The sequence below is a fragment of the Rhinopithecus roxellana genome, chromosome 20 (assembly GCF_007565055.1).
Source record: "Rhinopithecus roxellana isolate Shanxi Qingling chromosome 20, ASM756505v1, whole genome shotgun sequence".
Classification (NCBI taxonomy): Eukaryota; Metazoa; Chordata; class Mammalia; order Primates; family Cercopithecidae; genus Rhinopithecus; species Rhinopithecus roxellana.
Window position 1 is genome coordinate 68,700,531 of NC_044568.1, and position 25,662 is coordinate 68,726,192.

At 41.1% G+C, this 25,662-nt stretch overlaps 1 protein-coding gene and 1 pseudogene across 1 annotated transcript in view; one reads left to right on the plus strand and one right to left on the minus strand.

Annotated features, from left to right (window-relative positions):
* SNTB2 (syntrophin beta 2) overlaps nt 1-25,662 on the minus strand; it is a 125,836-nt gene that overhangs the window by 25,350 nt on the left and 74,824 nt on the right. The window contains exons 3-4 of the mRNA XM_030924871.1: nt 21,693-21,903; nt 11,576-11,718 (exon numbers count right to left, since the gene is read on the minus strand). Of these exons, the coding sequence (XP_030780731.1) occupies nt 11,576-11,718; nt 21,693-21,903 (354 nt within the window). The remainder of the gene's footprint in view (nt 1-11,575; nt 11,719-21,692; nt 21,904-25,662) is intronic.
* Nucleotides 17,169-17,810, plus strand: LOC104676839 (annotated as a pseudogene).

Genomic DNA, 25,662 nt, shown 5'->3' on the forward strand with positions numbered 1-25,662 from the left:
AGGAGATCGAGACCATCCTGGCTAACACGGTGAAACCCCGTCTCTACTAAAAAAATACAAAAAACTAGCTGGGCGAGGTGGCGGGTGCCTGTAGTCCCAGCTACTCGGGAGGCTGAGGCAGGAGAATGGCGTAAACCCGGGAGGCGGAGTTTGCAGTGAGTTGAGATCTGGCCACTGCACTCCAGCCTGGGTGACAGAGCGAGACTTCTTCTCAAAAAAAAAAAAAAAAAAAAAAAAAAAAAAAAGAACAAATTGATCAATGGAACAGAATAGATAGCCCAGAAATAAACCCACACAAATACAGTCAACTGATCTTTGACAAAGAACAAAGGTGATTCAGGCCGGGTGTGGTGGCTCATGTCTGTAATGCCAGCACTTTTTTTTTTTTTTTTTTTTTTTTGTAGTTTTAGTAGAGACGAGGTTTCACCATGTTAGCCAGGCTGGTCTTGACCTCTTGACCTCAGGTGATCTGCCTGCCTGGGCCTCCCTGAGTGCTGGAATTACAGGCATGAGTCACCGTGCCTGGCCAATCCCAGCACTTTGGGAGGCTGAGACGAGCAGATCACTTGAGGTCAGGAGTTTAAGTCCAGCCTGGCCCACATGGTGAAACCCCATCTCTACTAAAATACAAAAATTAGCCAGGCATGGTGGTGGGCACCTGTAATCTCAGTTACTCGGGAGGCTGAGGCAGGAGAATCGCTTGAACCCGGGAGGCAGAGGTTGCAGTGAGCCGAGATCACACCACTGCACTCCAGCCTGGGTGACAGAGCGAGACTCCCTCTCAAAAAAAAAAAAAAAAAGAGAGAAAGGTGATTCAATGGAGAAAGAATGGTCTTTTCTTTCTTTCTTTTTTGTTTTCTTAAGATGGAGTCTTGCTCTTGTCGCCCAGGCTGGAGCGCGATGGCGCGATTTCAGCTCACTGCAACCTCTGTCTCCTGGGTTCAAATGATTCTCCTGCCTTAGTCTCTTGAATAGCTGGAATTACAGGCTCCCGCCACGATGCCCAGCTCATTTTTGTATTTTTAGTAGAGACAGTGTTTTACCATGTTGGCCAGGCTGGTCTCAACCTCAGGTGATCTGCCCGCCTCAGCCTCCCAAAGTGCTGGGAATAGAGGCGTGAGCCACTGTGCCCAGCCAAGAATGGTCTGTCTTTTCAACAAATGCTGCTAGAAATAAGTAGACATTCATATGCAAAAAAAAAAAAAAAAAAAAAAGCGGACCTTACATACTTTTCACAAAAATTAACTCAAAATGGATCTTTGACCTAAGTGTAAACACAATACTAAAATTTCTACAAAAATTAGCCGGGTGTGGTGGTGGGCGCCTGTAATCCCAGCTACTCAGGAGGCTGAGGCAGGAGAATCGCTTGAACTGGGGACGCGGAGGTTGCAGTGAGCCGAGATTGCACCACTGTACTCCAGCCTGGGCGACAAGAGCGAAACTTCGTCTCAAAAAAAAAAAAAAAAATTTCTATCACGTAGGAGAAACGCTAGATGATCTAAAAGGATGTAACATCAAAAGCACAATCCCTGAAGAAAAAAATTCGTTAAGTTGGACTTCATTAAAATTAAAAACTTCTGATCTGCAAAAAATACTGTTAAGAGAATGAAAAGACAAGCCGCAGACAAAAAAATTTTTGCAAAACACTTATCTGATAGAGGACTGGTATCCAAAATATATAAAGAACTCTTGAAACTGAACGATGAGTAACAACCCAGTTAAAAAATGGGCAAAGGACGGCCGGGTGTGGTGGCTCAGGCCTGTAATCCCAGCACTTTAGGAGGCCGAGGTGGGCGGATCACGGGTCAGGAGATCGAGGCCATCCTGGCCAACATGATGAATCCCCATCTCTACTAAAAAAATACAAAAAATTAGCTGGGTATGGTGGCAGATAATGTAGTCCCAGCTACTTGGGAGGCTGAGGCAGGAAAATGGAGTGAACCCAGGAGGCGGAGTGTGCAGTGAGCCGAGATCGCACCACTGCACTCCAGCCTGGGCGACAGAGCGAGACTCCATCTCAAAAAAAAAGGCAAAGGACCCACTTCTTGGTATATATACAAAAGATCTCAAAACAAGATCTTGAAGATACCTGTACATCTATGTTCACTACAGCATTATCCACAATAGCCAAGAGATGGAAGCAACTTAAATGTCCACTGACAAAAGAAAGGATAAAGACAACTTGTTGTAAATATACAATGGAACATATTATTCAGTCTAAAAAAGGATGCACTGTCATAACCTACCACATTTAGCCAGTCACAAAAAGACAAATACTACATGAAGTCTACTTATATGAGGTATTCAAGGTAATACTCATAACAGAAGGATGTGGTTATCAGGGGTTGAGGGAGAGATGGAAATGGAGAATTGTTCAATAAAGTTTCTGTTTTGCAAGATAAAGTTCTAGAGATCTGCTACACAACAACGTGCATATAGTAAACACCAATCTACTGTACACTTAAAAGTAACTACATGGTAAATTTTTTGAGTTTTTTAAAATAAAAATTTATCTGCTAAAGGCTCTGCCATCCACGTTATGAGTTTTTCACACACACACACACACACACACACACACACACACACACACACACACCATTTCCCACCTCTGTCCATCAATAAACAATAACCAACCCAACAGCAACGAGTGTCCTTAGTGCCCAGATTGAAATCACCCCCTCCCTCAAAAAGATGATGAGGCTTCTTGGAAAATGACTCTAGAGAAGGAAATACAACAGCTTGGAATATTGGCTGGGTGTGGTGGCTCACGCCTGTAATCCCAGCACTTTGGGAGGCCAAGGCAAGCAGATCACAAAGTCAGGAGTTGAAGACCAGCCTGGCCAACATGATGAAACCCCGTCTCCACTAAAAATACAAAAATTAGCTGGGCATGGTGGTGTGTGCCTGTAATCCCAGCTACTCGGGAGGCTGAGGCAGGAGAATCACTTGAACCCAGGAGGTGGAGGTTGCAGTGAGTAGAGATTGCACCACTGCCCTCCAGCCTGGGCAACAGAGCAAGACTCCATCTCAAAAAAAAAAAGAACAAACAAAAACCAAACCAAAACAAAACAAAAAAAACCCTACAAAAAATGGTGAAGTATACATATAGGAAAACCATAAAAAAAAAATTTTCCTTAAGGTCATGAAACTATTCAGTATTTTGCTTCATAGTTCAATCTATTCACTTTTTATATTTTCCTTTTTTTAAATTTTCATTCTGAGACAGGGTCTCACTCTGTCCCCCAGGCTGGAGTACAGTGGCATGGTGTTGGCTCACTGCAACCTCCACCTACCCGGCTCAAACAATCCTCCCATCTCAGCTTCCTGAGTACCTGGGACTATAGGCATGTGCCACCACATGCAGCTCATTTTTATATTTTGTGTAGAGATGTGGTCTCATTATGTTGCCACGGCTGATCTTGAACTCCTGGGCTCAAGCGATCCTCCCACCTCAGCTCCCAAGTAGTTGGGACAATAGACGTGTGCCGCCGTGCCTGGCTCATTTTTGTATTTTGTGTAGAGACAAGGTCTCATTATGTAGCCTAGGCTGATCTTGAACTCCTGGGCTCAAGCGATCCACTTGCCTCGGCCTCCCAAAGTACAGGGATTACAGGCATGAGCCACCACTTCTGGCCTCACTTTTTATATTTTCCCTATTTTAAATAAGTATTAAGTAGATCTGTGTAACAGAACAAAATACTACCTCATTTATAAGGATTCACTCACCTGACAATGTTTTCTACAAAGGATTTTTAAAAATTTGGTGACGAATGTACATCAAAGAGAAATAAATAAAATCTCTTTACTATCTAGCTTAAAAATAGCTGAATTTTAACATCTGCTTCAGCATTCTATTGTAGTATGCAGTTATAGCCTCACTTAGATATGTAGTTGGAAAAGGGAAGAGTATTTTAATAGCCCATTCAGATGATGTGGATAGCCTTCTGTCCACAGAACCAAAACTGAGCAAGTGGTTTCATAAAGATTAATTGCAACATGGAATCTAAAACCTTATCAACAGTTTCTGTATCATGTTTACATTAAAAATCAACTGGTTTCCCTTGAAATTTCAATGGATCTTTTTTATGCGTGCATAATTTTGCAACATCATTTATCATTCATTTGGAAAAATATTTGTTCACTAAGTTACATAGATTTTCCATGTTAAAAAATGGTTCATTATAAAACATGAAAAAAATCGCATTTGATATTACCACTACAAGCTCACAGTAGCAGATATGAGTTTTCCAGCATTCTAATTTTTGCTTGAAAGCTACAATTTTATCATTGGCAACTAATACTATCAGTGTTTTCCTTAAGTTACAGACTCATTTTGGTGATCTGACAAATACCCAAGTCTGACTAAATGTGTTTGTCAATCGGTCATTTTTTCAAGAAAAAATGATGTTTCCATGAAAAAGCATGGAGTTCAGCTGAGAATTCAATCACACATGTGCTTTTCCTTGAGACAACAGTCATTCTTCAGTACGTAGCAGAAGTGCTCCATGAGTACTTCCCATTTCATCACACAGAATGTTACAAAGATGAATACTCAAGGGTCAAGATTAAATAAAATTAATATTTTTTACTATTTCAGTAGAGACATTTTGAAGTTAAACTGGCATTTTTTTCCCTTTGCAAGTCCACGTGGGGACAGATACAATGACTCCCAATACAGTTTGGTGCCAACTGCCTCGATTCATGCTAAGGTGCCAGCAATTTTACCCACCCTCAGTGCAAACGCCAACAACATAAAAAAAAGCAAATGACATTTTAGTATTACTATGAAAACAGCTTTGAACTCACAAGGCCCCTGTAAAGGGAATCTTGCAGAGGTCCATGAAGTATACTTTGAGAACTGCTTTACTGAGCTGATTCCAAAAAAACCAACATGCCAATTAAACATTAGCTACCTTAGAAAGAGTTAAATAAATTTCAAAATTACTCTACATATGATCCAAGTAAGACAAAGTGTTGGGGAAAGCAATAGATACTTTATCATATTCAGTTTGAATGCTAATCCCAAAACAGACATTAAAAAATATAGAGTCTAAGAGAATTTTTTCCTACAGATTTCATTATGAAATATTTGGCAAAGGGAATCTAATTCAAACCAGATGCTGGACTCTTGCTGAGCAGCGGTTGGTTGGGAACACTGCTAAAAGGCCCCCCTTTTGTGGAGAGGCCAGATGAGTTCATGCAAAGGCATTTTGGCAGCTTTTGCCCCACAAGTCCCATAAGCACAGCACTACTCAATATTCCACATTCTAAAGTCACCACTTTTTTTTTTTTTTTGAGATCTTTCTTTCTTCCAAAGAAAGCTTATAGGAAAAGACAACAAAATCCATATCCTGAAAAATCCAGAGCTCCTATAAAACCAGTGTCTTTCTACCTGTGTCGTGTATCTGGCTTTAATCTCAAGAAATGTGTAAAATAAAAATCCTCTTCATTTATCACTTTCATGCCTTCACTTATTCCTCATTGGCCTGAACTATCAGCTATTAAAATCCACGCACATACAGAGCTTTGGTTTCGAAGAATCTGTAAATGTGCAATCCAATATAAATGGCAGCTCATGGTTAATTTACATTACTCTAAGGATGTTATTTGATTTTGAACTACAATCAACTCTTAATTTTTCAGGGTTATCTACTTTGTTTAACATAATAAAGATCCTTAATTTCTTTTCCTTACCTATGTGTTTATGTAATCCTTTTTTATTCTGTCTCATACACTCATAAGAACATGGTCCAAAGTATTAACAATAGAATTAGGGAAATTAAACATTCAGCCCTTTCTCATTATTCGTTTAAATCTCAAACGTTCTCTTTCCCCTACATTAAAAACACTTTCTGGCCTTGCCTCCCTCTGCAGGATAACTCCTGGTCTGGTTTCATCTTGTGGTCTCTCTCAGGGTTACCCTTTACCCCTCTTTGGTTGCCAGAGGATGATTAAGCCCCATTTAATTCTATTGTGCAGTGACTTCAACCAATTCTACCTTGCCAATATGGCCACATGGAAAAACTAAACCTTTCATCTATCATTGTTTATTCTAATCCACCAGTACTTCCTGAACAAGGAGTAAAGAAGCCCTGTTGTTACATTAATTAAACTTACTAAGAAACAACATGAATTAATTAAACTTATTAAGAAACAACATGAACTGGTATGGTGGCTCACACCTATAATCCCAGAACTTTGGGAGGCAGAGGCATGAGAATTGTTTGAGCCCAGGAGTTTGAGACCAGACTGGGCAACACAGCAACACAGGCTAAAAAAATTAGCCTGGCACAGTGGCTTATGCCTATAGTCCTAGCTACTCGGGAAGCTGAGGTGGGAGGATGGCTTGAGCCCAGGAGTTTGAGGTTACAGAGAGCTATGATCCTGCCACTGCACACTCTAGACTGGACAACAGAGTGAGAGTTCGTCAGAAAGAAAAAAAGAGAAGGAAGGAGGGAGAGAGGAAGAGAGAGGAGAAAAGAAAGGAAAAGGAAAGTTAAGGGAAGGCAGGGAAGGGGAAGGGGAAGAAAAAGGAAAGGAACGGAGAAAGGCAGGCAGACAGTCTAGGAAGCTCTATAAGACCCACCCATTTAATTAATGGTGAGTTCAATTTGCATGAATGAGCATGTTTGAATTCCTCACCTTTAATATGAAACTTTGACTATCTGTAAAAATTGGTGGCAGATCAAAAAACTGCTCCTTTTCCTTTCTTTTAATTTCTTTGAGATGAGAGGTCTCACTATGTTGCCCAGGCTGGTCTTGAACTACTGGGCTCAAGTGACCCTTCCAGCCTCCCAAGAAGCTGGGATTACAGGCATGTGCCATGGCACCCAGCTAAGAGCTCCTCTTTTTTCCTTTTTTTTTTTTGAGACGGAGTCTCACTCTGTCGCCCAGGTGGGAGTGCAGTGGCGCGATCTCGGCTCACTGCAAGCTCTGCCTCCCAGGTTCATGCCATTCTCCTGCCTCAGCCTCCCAAGTAGCTGGGACTACAGGCGCCCGCCACCACACCCAGCTAATTTTTTGTATTTTTAGTAGAGACGGGGTTTCACTGTGTTAGCCAGGATGGTCTTGATCTCCTGACCTTGTGATCCACCCACCTCGTCCTCCCAAAGTGTTGGGATTACAGGCGTGAGCCACTGCGCCTGGCCAGAGCTCCTCTTTTAACAATGACCAAATTAAACTAATTATTATGCTTTTTTTTTTTTTTTGAGATGGAGTCTCGCTCTGTTGCCCAGGCTGGAGTGCAGTGGCATGACCTCAGCTCAATGCAACCTCCGCCTCCAGAGAGAATCAAGTGATTCTTCTGCCTTAGCTTCCCAAGTAGCTGGGATTACAGGTGTGTGCCACCACGCTGGGCTAATTTTTGTATTTTTAGTAGAGACAAGGTTTCTCCACGTTGGTCAGGCTGGTTTCAAACTCCTGACCTCATGATCTGCCTCCCTCAGCCTCCCAAAGTGCTGGGATTACAGGCATGAGCCACCGCACCTGGCCTAATTATTATGCTTTTTACAAAGAGTTCTTCTTGGGCATAATTTTCATTTAATAATAAATATTATAATTAAAGCAGCTAACATTGAGCAGTTACAATGTGTCAGGCACCATTATAGGCAGTTTATTAGCATTAACTCATTTAATACTCACACCCACCCTACCTCATTAGGGCACACTTAACAAATGAAAAATATGTGTCACAGAAAGGTTCAGTAGCATGCTACCAGTTAGTATAACATTCAGTTTATTATGAAACAGTCTCTCTTTTCAATCTTGTTGGGTTTAATTATTTTATTGAAATAACTGAATTATTAAAATATAATTCACACACCATACAATTTATCCCTTGAAGTACAATGGTCTTTCGTATATTCAGAATTTAGGAACCATCACCACATTCAATGTTAGCAAATTGTCATCATCTCAAAAAGAAATCCTGTACCCATTAGCTACCTCCCCCTGTCAACTGCTAATCTACCTTCTGTCTGTCCTGGGTTTGCCTATCCTCAACTTTTCATATAAATGCAACAATACAGTATGTGGTTGTCTGTGTCTGGCTTCTTTCACTTAGCATAAGGTTTTCAAGATTAATTTACATTGTAGTGTGTATCAGAACATTATTGTTTTTAACTGAAGAATAGTATTCCACTGTGTGGATATGTCACATTTTATTTATCCATTCATCAGTTGATGGACACTTAGGCTGTTTCCACTCTTAGGCTATTGTGAATAATGCTGTTACGAATGGTCATATGTAAGTTTTGATGTGGACATAAGTTTTCACTACCCTTGGGCATAACTTAGGAATGGAATTATGGGTCACAGGGTAACTCTATGTTTAGCTTTTGAGAAACTGCCAGACTGCCTTGCACAGCAAGTATACATTTTACATTCTCACCAGCAGTGTATGAAGATTCCATTTTCTCCACATCGTTGTTCACACTTTTTATTTTATCTGTCTTTTTAATTATAGTCATCCCAGTGGGTGGGAAATGATGTCTCACTGTGGTTTTGATTTGCATTTCCCTGATGGTTAAGGATGCTGAACATCTTTTCATGTTCTTACTGGTCATTTGTATATCTTCTTTGGACAAATATCTATTCATATCACTTTCCAATTGCTTTTTTTTTTTTCTTTTTTTTGAGAGGGAGTCTCACTCAGTCACCCAGGCTGGAGTGCAGTGGTGAGATTTCAGTTCACTGCAACCTCCACCTCTGGGTTCAAGCAATTCTCCTGCCTCAGCCTCCCAAGTAGCTGGGATTACAGTCCACGCCACCATGCCTGGCTAATTTTTGTATTTTTAGTAGGGACGGGGTTTCACCATGTTGGTCAGGCTGGTCTTTTAACTCCTGACCTCAGGTGATCCACCCACCTTGGCCTCCCAAAGTGCTGAGACTACAGGCATAAGACACTGCGCCCACCCCGTTTCTTAATTGCGTAATTTATCTTTTCATTACTGACTTGGAATAATTCTTTTTTTTTTTTCTTGAGACACAGTCTCACTCTGTCACCTAAGCTGGAGTGCAGTGGTGCAATCTCAGCTCATAGCAACCTCTGCCTCCCATATCCAGGCAATCCTCCTGCCTCAGCCTCCTGAGTAGCTGGGATTACAGGTATGCAACACCACACTGGCTAATTTTTATATTTTTAGTAGAGATGGGGTTTCACCATGTTGGTCAGGCTGGTCTTGAACTCCTGACCTCAGGTGATAGGCCTGCCTCGGTCTCCCAAAGTGCTAGGATTACAGATGTGAGCCACCATGCCTGGACAAGAATTCTTTATATATTCTAGATACAAGTCTCGTCAGATATATGATTTTGAAATATTTTCTCCCATCCTGTGAGTTATTTTTTCACTTTCTTGATGGTGACATTTGAAGCATAAGAGCTTTTAAGTTTCTTAAAGTCCAATTTATCTATATTATTTTTTCTCTTGTTAACTGTGCTTTTGGTATCATATCTGAAAAGACTCTGACTAACCGAAAGTCATGAAGATTTACTATATTTTATTCTACGAGTTTTATAATTTTAGCTCTTAAATCTTGTCTATATATTTTCCCTACTTGCCAGTTAATACCAGTGATAGTACACACACCACCCCATCTCATTCTTTAGTACCAAAGTGCTTTGGTGGTCCACGCCTAGTCTACTTGATAGCCAAGAAATTATTTGCTTATGGCATTATAATTTCCAGTATTAAACAAAAGCTCATCTATGGAATGTGATAAATTTCTGCTTCATGCTTCCAGGTGCACACATTTTAAAAAAGAATAAAGCTACCCTCCTTGCATTCTATGATCAGAACCAAAGTGTAAGCTGATTCTACAAAATTTAAACTTAAGAGATCTCCACAGCCATATTCCTAAACTCTAAATCTTTGGAAAATATAAATTTATTTGCTTTAATTATAATTACTAAGACACAGTCACATATTTTTACAGGATTACCATCAAGTTCCTAATGTAATCATGACAGAGAAACTATAACTTAAGTAAAGAATTTAATTCAACTAAGATTTATTGATAGCCTACTACATGCAAAGCATTGTGGGAAGTGCTAAGATGACTAAGTCAGAGTTCTTGACTTCAAGGAGGTTATAATTTAGTGAGGATTAAAAAAACCAAATATTAAGAAATTTACAATAAACAATACTGTATATTTTATTTTATTTTATTTTATTTTATTTTTATTTTTATTTTTTTTTTTTGAGACGGAGTCTCGCTCTGTGGCCCAGACTGGAGTGCAGTGGCCGGATCTCAGCTCACTGCAAGCTCCGCCTCCCGGGTTTACACCATTGTCCTGCCTCAGCCTCCTGAGTAGCTGGGACTACAGGCGCCCGCCACCTCGCCCAGCTAGTTTTTTTGCATTTTTTTTTAGTAGAGACGGGGTTTCACCGTGTTAGCCAGGATGGTCTCGATCTCCTGACCTCGTGATCCGCCCGTCTCGGCCTCCCAAAGTGCTGGGATTACAGGCTTGAGCCACCGCGCCCGGCCTGTTTTATTTTTTTAAAAGAGAAACTGATAATTAAATTCAGTCTTTCTGCAGGACTATTCTGTCCTGAAGGAATTAATGAGGGCATACCTCCCTAATACTGAGGCTCGGCAAATCCTTTATTTCATTCTGTGATCTAGGAGCTCCAGCTCTAAATTACGGAGATACTACTGGAAGCCTATGTGAAAATGATATTTTTTATAAAAAGAATAATATATGTAAGGGAAGAATAATATATGTGGTAAGTTAAGGAAATCTTTTAAAGTGAAACTTTTCCTGTAATGCAAAGAATACTCTGCCTTACATGAATCTTTGTCTCCTCAAAGCAGGAAAACCCCACTATTCCCACTGGGATATTCCAGATAGTTTCATCATTTAGCTCTTTTGACTACCAAATACTTTCCCATGACACTCTTCTTTAATGTGCAGTTTTTGAGTTATATCAACACCTGATTTTTTATAAGTCCAAAAAAATTTGAATTTGGGTATGTTTTCTAGTTTCACAGTTATGATCCCTTAAGATATCTTGGCTCCCAAGTCTAAATTTCTCTATTCTTTTCCCTTTCAGCCCTCCATATCTGGAATGCTAGAAATACCCTGTGGCTTCAGGTCAAATCAATGTTTATTTCACAGAATCAAAATGATGTGTTCTTGCATTAGAAAGAGAAGTTGAAGAATATTTTGGCTGAGTTGTGTGGTTTATCCACAGTACCACATTCTGGTTTAAATGATTTCATCACTCAGTCCAAAGGCTGCCACAATTTTCAGTGGTTTTCCAGTCACAGTCAATAAAATAAAGAAAAAAAAAACCCTATAATCTTCATGACTAAGCAAGTCTTAAAAGGGAACAGTTAGGAAGGTTCTTTGACAACTTAAAAGGTACACACAAAAATGCTCATGAAAAAAACAATTTACTCTGAGCTAGCAGCTGCAAAATGATCAATAAGGTTGTAAAAGAAAAAATTTTTGTCTGCATCCGCTAAAAGAGCATTTGCTCTTTTAGGTACCTAAGATAACAGAATTCACTTTAAAATTCCTTTGTAGATTTAGAGTAGGATAAATATTTTACTTCCTTATCTTTAGTCTTACTTACCTTGTGGCAACAAGTGGGTAGCTGTGGCATGGTGATGCCCAGGCATCTCTTGTCCATGGCATACAGTCATAGAGCAGCAAATCCTTCTCAGTCACAGCCATGAGGACAGGTCTCCATTGCTGTCTTCCACCATCTAGTTTTGCCTGTTACAATGGAAAAATTCAGAAATCAGGGCTAACTATAATGATATGTCTTTGTAAAAGTTCCTTCAGTGATGGCCTAACACAATGGGTCTCCATGTTGTTTTCCCAACCTGATGGACTTGACATACAGGAAACATCTCACCAAGTTTACACTGGTAGGGACTCTCCACTGGGAGGTGTGAAGTGGTGTGTGTATTAGAGCTATAAACATTATCTAGTGATACAACACAGTTTTTCCCCATTCCATAATAACTGAACATTGCCAATTCTGTTTTTTCTTTTATTGAGATAGGGTCTCACTCAGCTTCCCAAGAGCTGGGATTACAGGCATGAGCCACACATCTGGCCAATATTGTCAATTCTATTAAATATATAGTAATATGTTCAAAATTATAAGTTTCAGAATGTCTGATATGTAATATTTTCTAAACATAGGACAGAAACTCCTACTACCAAGTAAGTCTGTATAATGTAAACATCAAAGTTTTTGATCAAGACTTACAATAAGAAATACAGTTTACATTGCAACCCAATATATGCATACATAGATAGTTGAATAAAATATTTTCCAAATAACACAACTTTCCTATTTTGTGCAATGTAATCTGTTAATGTCTATCTTTTTTTTTTTTTTTTTTGAGACAGTCTCGCTCTGTCGCCAGGCTGGAGTACAGTGGCACAATCGCGGCTCACTGCAACCTTTACCTCCTGCCTCAGTCTCCTGAGTAGTTGGGACTACAGGTGTGCGCCACCACACCCAGCTAATTTTTGTATTTTTAGTAGAGACGGGTTTCACCATGGATGGTCTTAATCTCCTGATCTCATGATCCACCCGTCTTGGCCTCCCAAAGTGCTGGGATTACAGGTATGGGACACCTTGCCCGGCCCGTCTATCGTATTTTTTTAAAACGCAGATCATGATTCACTATGTCGTATTTTTTTTTTTCTTTTTGAGACGGAGTTTCGCTCTTGTTGCCCAGGCTGGAGTGCAATGGTGCGATCTCGGCTTACTGCAGTCTCAGCCTCCCGGGTTCAAGCAATTCTCCTGCTTCAGCCTACTGAGTAGCTGGGATTATAGGCATATGCCACCACACCCAGCTAATTTTGTATTTTTAGTAGAAACAAAGTTTCTCCATGTTGATCAGGCTGGTCTCGAACTCCTGATTTCAGGTGATCTGCCCGCCTTAGCCTCCCGAAGTGCTGGGATTACTGGAGTGAGCCATAGCGCCAGACCCACTGTGTGTGTTTTTTGTTTTGTTTTGTTTTGTTTTTTTGAGACGGAGTATCACTCTGTTACCCAGGTTGGAGTGCAGTGGTGCGATCTCGGCTTACTGCAACATCTGCCTCCTGGGTTCAAGCAATTCTCCTGCCTCAGCCTCCCGAGTAGCTGGGACTACAGGTGCATGCTGCCACGCCCAGCTAATTTTATATATTTTAGAAGAGATGGGGTTTCACTGTATTGCCCAGGCTGGCCTCGAACTCCTGGGCTCAGGAAATCTGCCTGCCTCGGCCTCCCAGAGTGCTAGGATTACAGGCGTGAGCCAATGTGCCCGGCCTCACTGTGTTGTATTTTTAAAAAATTTTTATTAACCCAGAACTTAGCAGCTTAAGAAAACACTTAAACTATGTTCCAAGAGTTCTTCATTGTATTTTATTTATTATTATTATTATTATTATTGTTTTTAGACAGAGTCTTGTTCTGTCACCCAGGCTGGAGTGCAATGGCACGATCTTGGCTCACTGCAACCTCCACCTCCCGGGTTCAAGCAATTCTCCTGCCTCAGCCTCCTGACTACCTGAGATTACAGGCGCCCGCCACCATGTCCAGCTAATTTTTTGTATTTTTAGTAGAGCCAGGGTTTCACCATGTTGGCCATACTAGTCTTGAACTCCTGACCTCAGGTGATCCACCCACCTCAGCCTCCCAAAGTGCTGGGATTACAAGCATGAGCCACCGTGCCTGGCCCATTGTATTTTAGAAATTTATGTTTCAGCTTAGAAGGTTGCATTGAATTTACTTGTATAATGCTCAGTTATCTCTAAAAATGTTTTAAACTTCAGGAAAACAACTACTATTTATCCATACTGTCAAGGATCCAAGGCCAAAAAGTCAAAGACTATATTCAAGAAAAGCCCTGTCATGATCAAAACTTTTCCCTCCTCAGGAGACCTCTGAGCAAGGACTGTTTAACAACACTGTATTTTAACACTGATCCTTCAGCTCAGCACCACTGACAGCTTCAAGGAGAATTCAAATTGACGAATCACTTATCTCTGAAAGTGTTGTCTTCAGAGCCCTTTCCACATGCTTTCCTTAAGGACTTCTGAAGGTAATCTGGACATGAGAACCTTCCATCTATAATCTGAAAGTGGCCTGAGTGGTTTGGTTCTGTGCTATAACATCTATCACTGGGACTGTCTTCTCCTAGCCAAGGCCACGAGCTAGATCCCAAAAGTGGGAAATTAATTTTAGCCAGTGAAGGGACTAGTGTTCTACCATGTGCTGAAAGCAACAAAAGACAAAACCTAACTCTGAGAATTCAAGCAAAATATTGTAGAAATAATTATGCATTTCTTATCAGTGAACCTTAGTTTTCCAAGACTCTATATTAGTCTATGGTTAACTCTCCAATGTCTGGAAGGAGAGTTTCAGCTCTAAAGAGGTTCTCTTAGAATCATACATTTTTGGATCACAGATATCCCCCCAAAAATTCTAGTTTATGTTCACTACTAGGTATTTGTCCCCAAGACTATTACAGACACTATATCATATAGAACTGTCTTCCCAAAGGGTTAAAATGATAAACTCATTTTAATCCAGGCGCGGTGGCTCACGCCTGTAATCCCAACACTTGGGGAGGCCAAGTCAGGCGGATCACGAGATCAGGAGATCGAGACCATCCTGGCCAACATGGTGAAACCCCATCTCCATAAAAATTAGCTGGGCGTGGTGGCACGTGCCTGTAGTCCCAGCTACTCAGAAGGCTGAGGCAGGAGAATCGCTTGAACTGGGGAGGCGGAGGTTGCAGTGAGCTGAGATTGCGCCACTGCACTCCAGCCTGGAAACAGAGTGAGACTGTCTAAAAAAAAAAAAGATAAACTGATTTTTGAAAATAAATGTTTTCCTGGCTGGGTATGGTGGCTCACACCTGTAATCTTGACACTTCAGGAGCCCCAAGTGGGCAGATCACTTGAGCCTGGGCAACTTGGTAAAAACCTCATCTCTACAAAAAATACAAAAATCAGCCAGGCATGATGGTGTGCATCTGTAGTCCCAGCAACTCAGGAGACTGAGGTGGGAGGATCACTTCAGCCCAGGAGGTAGAGGTTGCAGGGAACTGAGATTGTACTACTGCACTCCAGCCTGGGCAACAGAGTGAGACCCTGTTTCACAAATAATATAAAGTAAACAAATAAATAATTTTTCCCCTTAAGTTACAAGAGAGAGATTTTGAAGGCTAGATCAGAGTATAAGCATTTGGAAAACCTAAATTAAATGTATGTCTTCCCAAAGAAGGTATTTTGAGCCCTAAAGGAAAAATGCCAATGCCAATGGGAGCAATGTTCAATTTCAAGAAAGAGAACTTTAATTAACACGTTTTTCAAACTGTTTACTCTCTTAGCTCTTTCAAGTCCTTCGTTTTTAGAGAATGTTTTCCCTCTTTCACTTATATTGGAAAAAAAAATGAAACCTAAATTTAATCATTCTGATTGCCTATTTGCCTTATTTTTTTGTTTTGTTTTGTTTTGTTTTGTTTTTGGTGATGAAATTTCACTCGTTGCCCAAGCTAGAGTGCAATGGCACCATCTTGGCTCACTGCAAACTCCACCTCCCAGGTTCAAGCGATTCTCCTACCTCAGCCTCCTGAGTAGCTGGGATTACAGGTGTCTGCCACCATGCCCAGCTAATTTTGTATTTTTAGTAGAGATGGGGGTTTTGCCATGTTGGCCAGGCTGGTCTCGAACTCCTGACCTCATGATCTGCCTGCCTCAGCCTCCCAAAGTGCTGGGATTACAGGCGTGAGCCACCGTTCCGGGCCTCCAAATTTTCTTTTTTTTTTTTTTTTTTTTTTTGTGAGACTGAGTCTTGCTCTGCCGCCCAGGCTGGAGCGCAGTGGCCGGATCTCAGCTCACTGCAAGCTCCGCCTCCCAGGTTTACGCCATTCTCCTGCCTCAGCCTCCCGAGTAGCTGGGACTACAGGCGCCCGCTACCATGCCCTGCTAGTTTTTTTTTTTTTTTTTTTTTTTTTTGTATTCTTTTTAGTAGAGACGAGGTTTCACCGTGTTAGCCAGGATGGTCTCGATCTCCTGACCTCGTGATCCGCCCGTCTCGGCCAAATTTTATTTCTAATAAACAGAGGTGGACAGCACTAAAGATGAAAAAATACTAATAGTTATTATTCATTTCCCAAATACCTTAATCCCTTTTTCACAGGCAATGTACTTCTGGTTCTTTATTTTATTATTACAATAAAAAATGGACAGCAAAAAGTAAATAACTAATTACACTAATACCAACTGAATGTATATGATCCTAACTTGAGTCTTTATGCACTTTGAGAGTTAAAAGGCATCAAGTAGTAACTGTTAAAATAAACCTTCCTTGGCTGTCTTGCCTTTTCTTTTTTTCTTTTTTTTTGTGATGGAGTCTTGCTCTGTTGCTCAGGCTGGAGTGCAGTGGCGCGACCTCGGCTCACTGCAAGCTCCACCTCCCGGGTTCACAGCATTCTCCTGCCTCAGTCTCCCAAGTAGCTGGGACTACAGGCACATGCCACCATGCCTGGCTACTTTTTTATATTTTAGTAGAGATGGAGTTTCACTCTGTTACCCAGGATGGTCTCGATCTCCTGACCTCATGATCTGCCTGCCTCAGCCTCCCAAAGTGCTGGGATTACAGGTGTGAGTCACCATGCACAGCTTCATTTTTTTTTTCTTTTTTTTTTGAGACAGGGTCTTACTCTGTTCCCCAGGCTAGGGAGCAGTAGCACGAACACTCACTGTAGGCTCACGAGACTCACTGCAGCCTCAAACTCCTGGGATCAAGTGATTCTCCCACCTCAGAATCTTGAAAAGCTGGGACCACAGGTGCCCACCATCTCTCCTAGGTAATTTAAAAAAAAATTTTGTGTAAAGATGGGGTCTCACTTTGTTACCTAAGCTGGTCTTGAATTCCTGGGCTCAAGCGTTCCTCTCGTCCACCTCCCAAAAGCTGGGATTACAGGCACAAGCCACGGTACCCGGCCTTTGGCTTTTCTCATTAATGCCCAGGCCTGGATCTCCCACAGTCGCAAAGAGGCACTGCTGCTGCTACTTTCTTGTCTCTGCACCTGACCCTTCCTAGGACCTGTGATGCCAAGGCCATTGTGAGGGGCAAAAAAGTCAGGGTTTAGCCCCAGCTAAACCAAGGGCTCTCGCTCTTCTGGTCTCCTGGGTCTGCCCCACCTGAAGACATGAGTGGTGAGTTGGCTCCAAGTAAAAGCACAGAGCATGTATCCACCTCACCCATTCCCTGACAAATAATGACTTATACTGCATATTTTCCAAGCATGGCAAAGTTGTAAAGGTTACTATAATGAAATATAAAGATACCAGGAAGAGTAAAGAGGTTGCATTTATTTTATTTTTGGATAAAATACTCTGCACAAAACAGTACTAGGGCAATAAAGAACAGTTATTTGGTAGAGTGATAAAAGCAAGCATCACTATTGACAACAGAAGAGCAGCCGAGTTCACCCAAAGGCAGAACTACTTTGATGAATCTAAGTGTTATGTTTGTGGGAAAAGTGGACACCTAAGTTATGCTTGTCTGAAAAATATGCTTGAAGAACGTGAACCTCCAAAGAAGAAAGAAAAAAAAAGGAAGTTCCTGAACCAGTAGAAGAAACTGCAGAAGTAGAAGACAGTGAAGATTAAGCGGAGAATCCTACTCTTGACAGCCTTATGCCACAGCATTCCAGCAAGCCAAAACTGAGGAGGAAGAAAAGAAGAAAAAAAGAAAATCCAGTTCAGGAGGTCCCTCAACATCAGATGATTCAAGACGCTCAAGAATAAAGAAAAGCACATATTTCAGTGATAAGGAAGAACTTAAGTGATTAAAATTGCATTTATTGGCCAGGTGTGGTGACTCACACGTGTAATCCCAGTACTTTGGGAGGCCTAGGCGGGCGGATCACCAGGTCGGGAGATCAAGACCATCCTGGGTAACATGGTGAAATCCTGTCTGTACTAAAAATACAAAACATTAGCCGGGCTTGGTGGCGGGCACCTGTAGTCCCAGCTACTCAGGAGGCTGAGGCAGAAGAATGGCGTGAACCCGGAAGGCGGAGCTTGCAGTGAGCCGAGATAGCACCACTGCACTCCAGACAGAGTGAGACTCTGTCTCAAATAAAAAAAAAAAAGAAAAAAAATTACATTTATTTTGTATATATCACTAAAATAAAAAAGTCTTGGCATACAAAGTTAAAAAAAATACTCAAATGCTTAAAAAAACTCATTTAATAGATAATACATGTCCTCCATTTGGTGGACTCAAAAAAATCTCCCTTTAAGAATATAACCGGCAGGGCACAGTGGCTCACGCCTATAATCCCAGCACTATGGGAGGCTGAGGCAGGTGATCACTTCAGGTCAGGAGTTTGAGATCAGCCTGACCAACATGGTGAAACCGCATCTCTACTAAAAATACAAAATTAGCTGAGCATGGTGGTGCGCGCCTGTAATCCCAGTTACTTAAGAGGCTGAGGCACAAGAATCACTTGAACCCAGGAGGCAGAGGTAGCAGTGGGCCAAGACTGCACCATTGCACTCCAGCCTGGGCAACAAGCGCTAAACTCCGTCTCAAAAAAAAAAGAACATACCCAGGCCGGGCACAGTGGCTCATGCCTATAATCCCAGCACTTTGGGAGGCTAAGCTGGGAAGATGACCTGGGCCCAGGAGTTTGAGACCAGCCTGGCCAACACAGTGAGATCCTATCTCTACAAAAAATAACTTTAAAATTAGCCTGGTGTGGTGGTACGTGCTTGTAGTCCTAGCTACTCAGGAGACTGAAGTGGGAGGATTGCTTGGGCCCAGGAGGTTGAGGCTGCAGTGAGCCATGATTACACTACTGCACTTCAACCCAGGTGAAAGAAAGACCCTGGTGGTTCCCAGTGGCTGGGGTAAGGCGTAAATGGGGAAAGTGAAGATGTTGGTCAAATGGTACAAAGTTTCAATTAAACAGGATGAATAAATTCTGGTAATCTTTTGCATAGTATGGTGACTATAGTTAAAAATAATATATTGGCCGGGCATAGTAGCTCACACCTGTAATCCCAGCACTTTGGGAGGGTGTGGCGGGTGGATGACCTGAGGTCAGGAGTTTGACACCAGTCTGGCCATCATGGTGAAATCCCGTCTCTACTAAAAATACAAAAATTAGCTGGGTGTGGTGGCATGTGCCTGTAATCCCAGTTACTCAGGAGGCTGACGCAGGAGAATCACTTGAACTCGGGAGGCAGAGGTTGCAGTGAGCCAAGATCACACCACTGCACTCCAGCCTGGGCGACAGAGTGAGACCTCATTTCAAAAAAATAAATTGCATTTCAAAATACGTTAAAAGAAAAAATTTTAAATGTTTTTACCACAAAGAAATGATAAATATTTGAGGTGATGGATATGTTGATTAGCCTGATTTGAGCATTCCACAATGTATACATGTATCAAAACATTATATTGTATCCCATAAATATACATAACTATTTGCCAATTTAAAAAAACCACTGTGAACATGGAAATTAAACAAAACAAACAAAAAAAACCAAAAACCAATATAACCAGTTAAAGGGTAAAATCAGTCATATAAAAATTAGTATCAATAACCTAGGAGGTGGAGCTTGCAGTGAGCCGAGATCGCGCCACCGCACTTCAGCCTGGGCGACAGAGCGAGACTCCATCTCCAAAAAAAAAAAGGGAAATATCCCCTACCCTCTGAACTCTCAATATCCAAACTTAGGAACTGATGTGAACCTTTGGATAAATCCCTTACTAACCAAAGTTTTACTATTTACTGTCAGAAACTTAAGAACTGAATATATGCAGATAATGTTGATACCCTTATCTGATCTACCTGGACATAGGAGCCAAAGGATCTGGACAGTGCATGTGTGAAAGGACCCAGCTAATTTTTTTTTAGTTGTTAATTTTTTGTAGAGATGGGGTTTTCCCATATTGCCCTGGTTGGTCTCAAACTCCTGGTCTTAAGCGATCCTCCCACCTCAGCCTCCCAAAGTGTTGGTTTTACAGGTATGAGCTACCGCATCCTGCCTCATATTTTCTTTTTATTTGCATAAAGAAACTCTCAAAAGATTCAATAGAAAGGAATAAGAGTTGTTACATTTCCAGGGCAAAGGGCATAACAGGTGGATAGGTAACAGGAATGAGGGCAAGACTTTTGACCCATTAATTTTTTGTTTGATTTTTCAACCATGTGAATGTGTTACCTTTTTAAAAACATGAGGATTTTGAACAATGCCAGAAGCACAGAACAATTACCATTCAATTCAGGTTTTCAACTAGCATATAAAATATAGAACCAATGATAAACACAACTAAAATGTTAAAATTTTCAAAGTCATAAGTACTTATACCATGACTTTCACTCATTTATTAGTTATTCTAATTATGCTTTATAGAAATGATCACTGTACTAATATTACATTCTCATTTATTATAATTTTATTTGAAATGTTCATAAAAAGTTGAGAAGTGGCAAAAAATAAAATAAAAAAATTACTCTTGCTGGTGACCAAAATTGGCCCCTCAATTACCACAATTACTTCGTACCGCCAAGATCACCAGGCACCACCACAGATCTACCACATCAGAACTGCTTTGAGGACAATATCCTCCTCAAATAAATAAAATCAACCTTGACTTAAAAAAAAAAGTTAGAACTATGTTGGGTCGGAAGGTGGGAACCAGTAGGAAACTGTACTTAAAAAAAAAAAAATCAAAACTGAAAGAACAAAATCCTTCCTGTGCTGATTCTGCTGTATTTGGGAACCAGTTATTTAGTCCACTCCCTGGCCCTTTGCACACACAACTAGGATTCAAAACGTAAGTTTCAAAAAGACTCAAAAGCAGTGAAAAACAGAGCTAGCACTTAAACACTCAACTCTGAACCCCCTAGTCCGGTCCTTTTCTTTCAAGCCCCTCTAGCCTAGCTGATGGTGAAGAAAAAAGATGTAACATAATGTCACATAGAACTTTTACTCTCCTTTTGTCAAACCTGGGATCTAAAATAACTTGGGCTTTCAAGTTCTTCTTTTCCTTTCACTCAACATCTACTCAGGCTTTCTTGTTTCTTTTTTTTTCACTTTTCAGTTATGGAAGACAATTGTACCTCTGTCTACTTATAAAATCGTTTGTATATTTTATACTTTTCCCAGACCAGGGGAATCAACTACAGCCTGCTGCCCCTAGAAGCTCTTCCAGTCGGGAACAAGGGTTGGGAAACTATGACCCCTTGGCCAGATCCACCCAACCACCAGTTTACTTGTTTTTGTAAATAAAGTTTTACTGAAACGCAGTCACACCCATTCATTTTCCTATTGCCTATTACAGTTGTCTTGCTACAACAGAAGAATCAAGTAGTTGTGATGCTATCTTGCCCTTTACAGAAAAAGTTAGCTGACCCTGATCTAAAATCATGAAAATTATCCTCTGTCATTAAGGATAGACATGGTAATAAGAACTTCTTTTTAGCAATAGTATGTTAGTGATTACTATGCCAGTTACTTCTGGTTGAGTGGATAATTAGCAACAAATAGCCAAAGGTAGAAGGAGAAAAAGGGAGGTGAAACAAAAGACCGAAAAACAAAAGATCTGCAAGCTAGATATCCAGGACGTAACTGCATGTTAAGTATTGCAGATATGTAAAATGAGGAACCATCCTGGCTCTGAATGGGAACCAGGTGATACCTGCCTCCCCGCCTACCTGTTCTGCCAGCCAGGCAATATGCTTGACCTCTTTACTGCCTCCTGCTGTACTGGTTGCCCCAAGCATGGCGTTGAGTTCAGCCAACACCTGTGGGAGGAGAGCCATTATGTTGGTGTGGATAGCTACGAACCAGGAGTGTGCTGTGGCTGTATCTTTGCAGCGTAGGATCAACGTATTCCTGCTATCAGGAGAATGTAGCTCTATCAATCTGTGTGGAAAAAGAAAAAAAAAAAAGTGAGCTAGGACAGAAGTCACCAAACCTGCCAGGTTTAAAATACATAACTGCAAATCTATTTTAACTTAGCATTTTCAAACACATCTGTATACTCAAATAAAGATACTTTCTCAGCCAGGCACAGTGGCTCACGACTGTAATACCAGCACTTTGGGAGGCCAAGGCAGGCGGATTGCCTGAGCTCAGGAGTTCGAGACCAGCCTGGGCAACACAGTGAAACCCCATCTCTGCTAAAATACAAAAAATTAGCCGGGCATGGTAGTGGGTGCCTGTAACCCCAGCTACTCAGGAGGCTGAGGCAGGAGAATAGTTTGAACCTGGGAGGTGGAGGTTGCAATGAGCCAAGATCACACCACTGCACTCCAGCCTGGGTGACAGAGCGAGACTCTGTCTTAAAAAAAAAAAAAAAAAAAAAAGATACTTTCTCTTAATTCCCTAGAGCTCAATTCCAAAGAAAACAACATATGGAAAGATAAAAATCAGAGGTCGGGCGCGGTGGCTCACTCCTGTAATCCCAGTACTTTGGAAGGCCAAGGCAGGTGGACTGTCGGAGATCAGGAGTTTGAGGCCAGCCTGGCCAACATAGTGAAATCCTGACTCTACCAAAAATACAAAAAATTTAGCCGGGCGTGGGGGCAGGTGCCTGTAATCCCAGCTACTTGGGAGGTTGAGGCAGGGGAACTGCTTGAACCAGGGAGGTGGAGGTTGCAGTGAGCCAAGATCCAGCCTGGGTGACAGAGCGAGACTCTGTCTCAAATAAATAAATAAATAAATAAATAAATAAATAAATAAATAAATAAATAAATATTAAAAAATCAGAAAGACCAACTTGGGCTAGTTACTGAACCTGAGAAAAAATTAAAGAAACACCAACTGCTGGATCTGTCATTTCAGTGTTAAAGTAATAAGCTGAGGGAACTTACTGTAGTCTACAGTAGATCATTTTGCCTTAATTTCTATGTCTAAGAAATGAAAAGCATGCTTGCTGAACCGCATAGGCACACTGCAAAGAAGGAACTGATACTCTTAAACATTTAGGAAATTCTGGTATAAAGTAGTGCCAGCTTAAAAATGTCTACTGCCAAATAATGAACTGAAATTTACATTATGTGAAATAAATAGAAAATTAGCAGCCAGGCATGGTGGCTCACGCCTGTAATCCCAGCACTTTGGGAGGCTGAGATGGGCAGATTACCTGAGGTCAGGAGTTTGAGACCAGCCTGGCCAACATGGTGAAACCCCGTCTCTACTAAAATATACAAAAATTAGCCATGCGTGGTGGCACATACCTGTAATCTCAGCTACTCAGGAGGCTGAGGCAGGAGAATCGCTTGAACCTAGGAGTCAGAGGTAGCAGTGAGCCAAGATCGCACCACTGCACTCCAGCCTGGGTGACAAAGCGAGACTTCCTCTCAAAAAAAAAAAAAAGAAAAAGAAAAAAGAAAATTAGCAGATTATTACTCTTTATGGAAATTTAGAACTGTGTTTGGGTACTTTTATATGATTACTCATCCAGTGAGTTACGGTAGAAAAACAGTTAAGGGATCAACACTATGACTGTTCTGTATTAGTTAATGCTCACCGAGAACAATCTATATTTCAAAAGTAACCTTTAGAAAACAGTTGGCCGGGCGCGGTGGCTCAAGCCTGTAATCCCAGCACTTTGGGAGGCCGAGACGGGCGGATCACTAGGTCAGGAGATCGAGACCATCCTGGCTAACATGGTGAAACCCCGTCTCTACTAAAAGATACAAAAAACTAGCCGGGCGAGGTGGCGGGCGCCTGTAGTCCCAGCTACTCGAGAGGCTGAGGCAGGAGAATGGCGTAAACCCGGGAGGCGGAGCTTGCAGTGAGCTGAGATCCGGCCACTGCACTCCAGCCTGGGCGACAGAGCGAGACTCTGTCTCAAAAAAAAAAAAAAAGAAAACAGTTAAAATATTTAAAATATACATTGAACAAATTCTTTTTTTTTTTTTTTTTTTAGACGGAGTCTTGCTCTGTCCCCCAGGCTGGAGTGCAGTGGCCGGATCTCAGCTCACTGCAAGCTCCGCCTCCCGGGTTTACGCCATTCTCCTGCCTCAGCCTCTCGAGTAGCTGGGACTACAGGCGCCCGCCACCTCGCCCGGCTAGTTTGTTTTTTTTTTTTTTTTTTTTGTATTTTTTAGTAGAGACGGGGTTTCACCGTGTTCGCCAGGATGGTCTCGATCTCCTGACCTCGTGATCCGCCCGTCTCGGCCTCCCAAAGTGCTGGGATTACAGGCCTGAGCCACCGCGCCCGGCCTGAACAAATTCTTTATAAAGCAATCTATTGAATATTGTTTTGTGTTTTAATCAAAGTTCTTGCAAAGATGAATTTTAAAAGTCAAATAAATAAATAAATAATATATATACTCTGCTGTGAACACATATCTTTCAAAATGGAAAAAAAAAAAAGCAATTAGGAGTGTTTTTCACGGTCGGCTACAAATTGACAAACCGCCAATGACCAGGGAGAGAGTTTTCTTTACATTATTTTCTGAAGACAGTTTTTGTTGCCTAAAGGCACTATCATCAGATTCTATGCCACGTGTCAAAAAGATAAGCAATTTACAAGTACACTAGCATTTCTGCTTTGAAGCTCTTTTGTCACAGTTTCTAAACCCTTTATAATTCCAAATACTTCAAGTTGTCATATTTTGTATTGCAAATATTCATTTTCATTTTAATTCTGGTTGGTCTATACTTTCTTAAATAAATATTTATTGAGCACCTACTATATGCCAAATATTGTGCTAGGCACTGATACTGGAGATACAGTGATGAAAAAAGTAGATCATCTAGCTACTTCCAGGCCTACCTGCCAGTCTATCCATCTTTTATATACCGTCAAAGTTCTATGGTAACAGCAAAATAGGACAAAAGTTCTAGAAAATAGAAGACATAAAATAAGAGTTGTGAACAGCCAAAAGGCTTTAGAAAAGTCTATTTGAAAGTTCATATTACTCAGAGGAAAACCTTTAGATACCAAGTTTTAAGCTATTTGCTTTTTATTTAGACACAGTTCTGATGAGCTCTTTATTTGATTTCCCCTAAGTAAATTAAGAGGTAGCTTTGTTCCAGAATTTAGAGGGTCTTGAACAGCAGATTAAGTCTGAATATTAATTGGTAACTTTTTTTTTTTTTGAGATGGAGTCTTGCTCTTCGCCCAGGCTCAAGTGCAGTGGCATAATCTCAGCTCACTGAAACCTCTGCCTCCCGGGTTCAAGCAATTCTCCTGCCTCAGCCTCCCAAGTAGCTGGGATTACAGGCACAGACCACCAAGCCTGGCTAATTTTTGTATTTGTAGTAGAGACAGGGTTTCACCATGTTGGCCAGGCTGGTCTCGAACTCCTGACCTCAAGTGATCTGCCTGCCTCGGTCTCCCAAAGTGCTGGGATTATAGGGGTGAGCCACTGCACCTGGCCTTAATTGGTAACATAGAATTATTAATAACAGAGAATCTATTAATAACATAGAATCACTTAGGATTCTCAATAGGAGGGCAACATGATCAAAACAATCAACTTAAAAAATAATTTTATGAGACATTTGTACACCCATGTTTATAGCAGCATCATTCATAATAGCCAAAAGGTGGAAGCAACCCAAATGTCCATCAATGGATGAATGGATAAACAAAACGTAGTATATACATATAATGGCATTATTCACCCTTAATAAGGAAGAAATCCTAACACGTTACAACACACATCA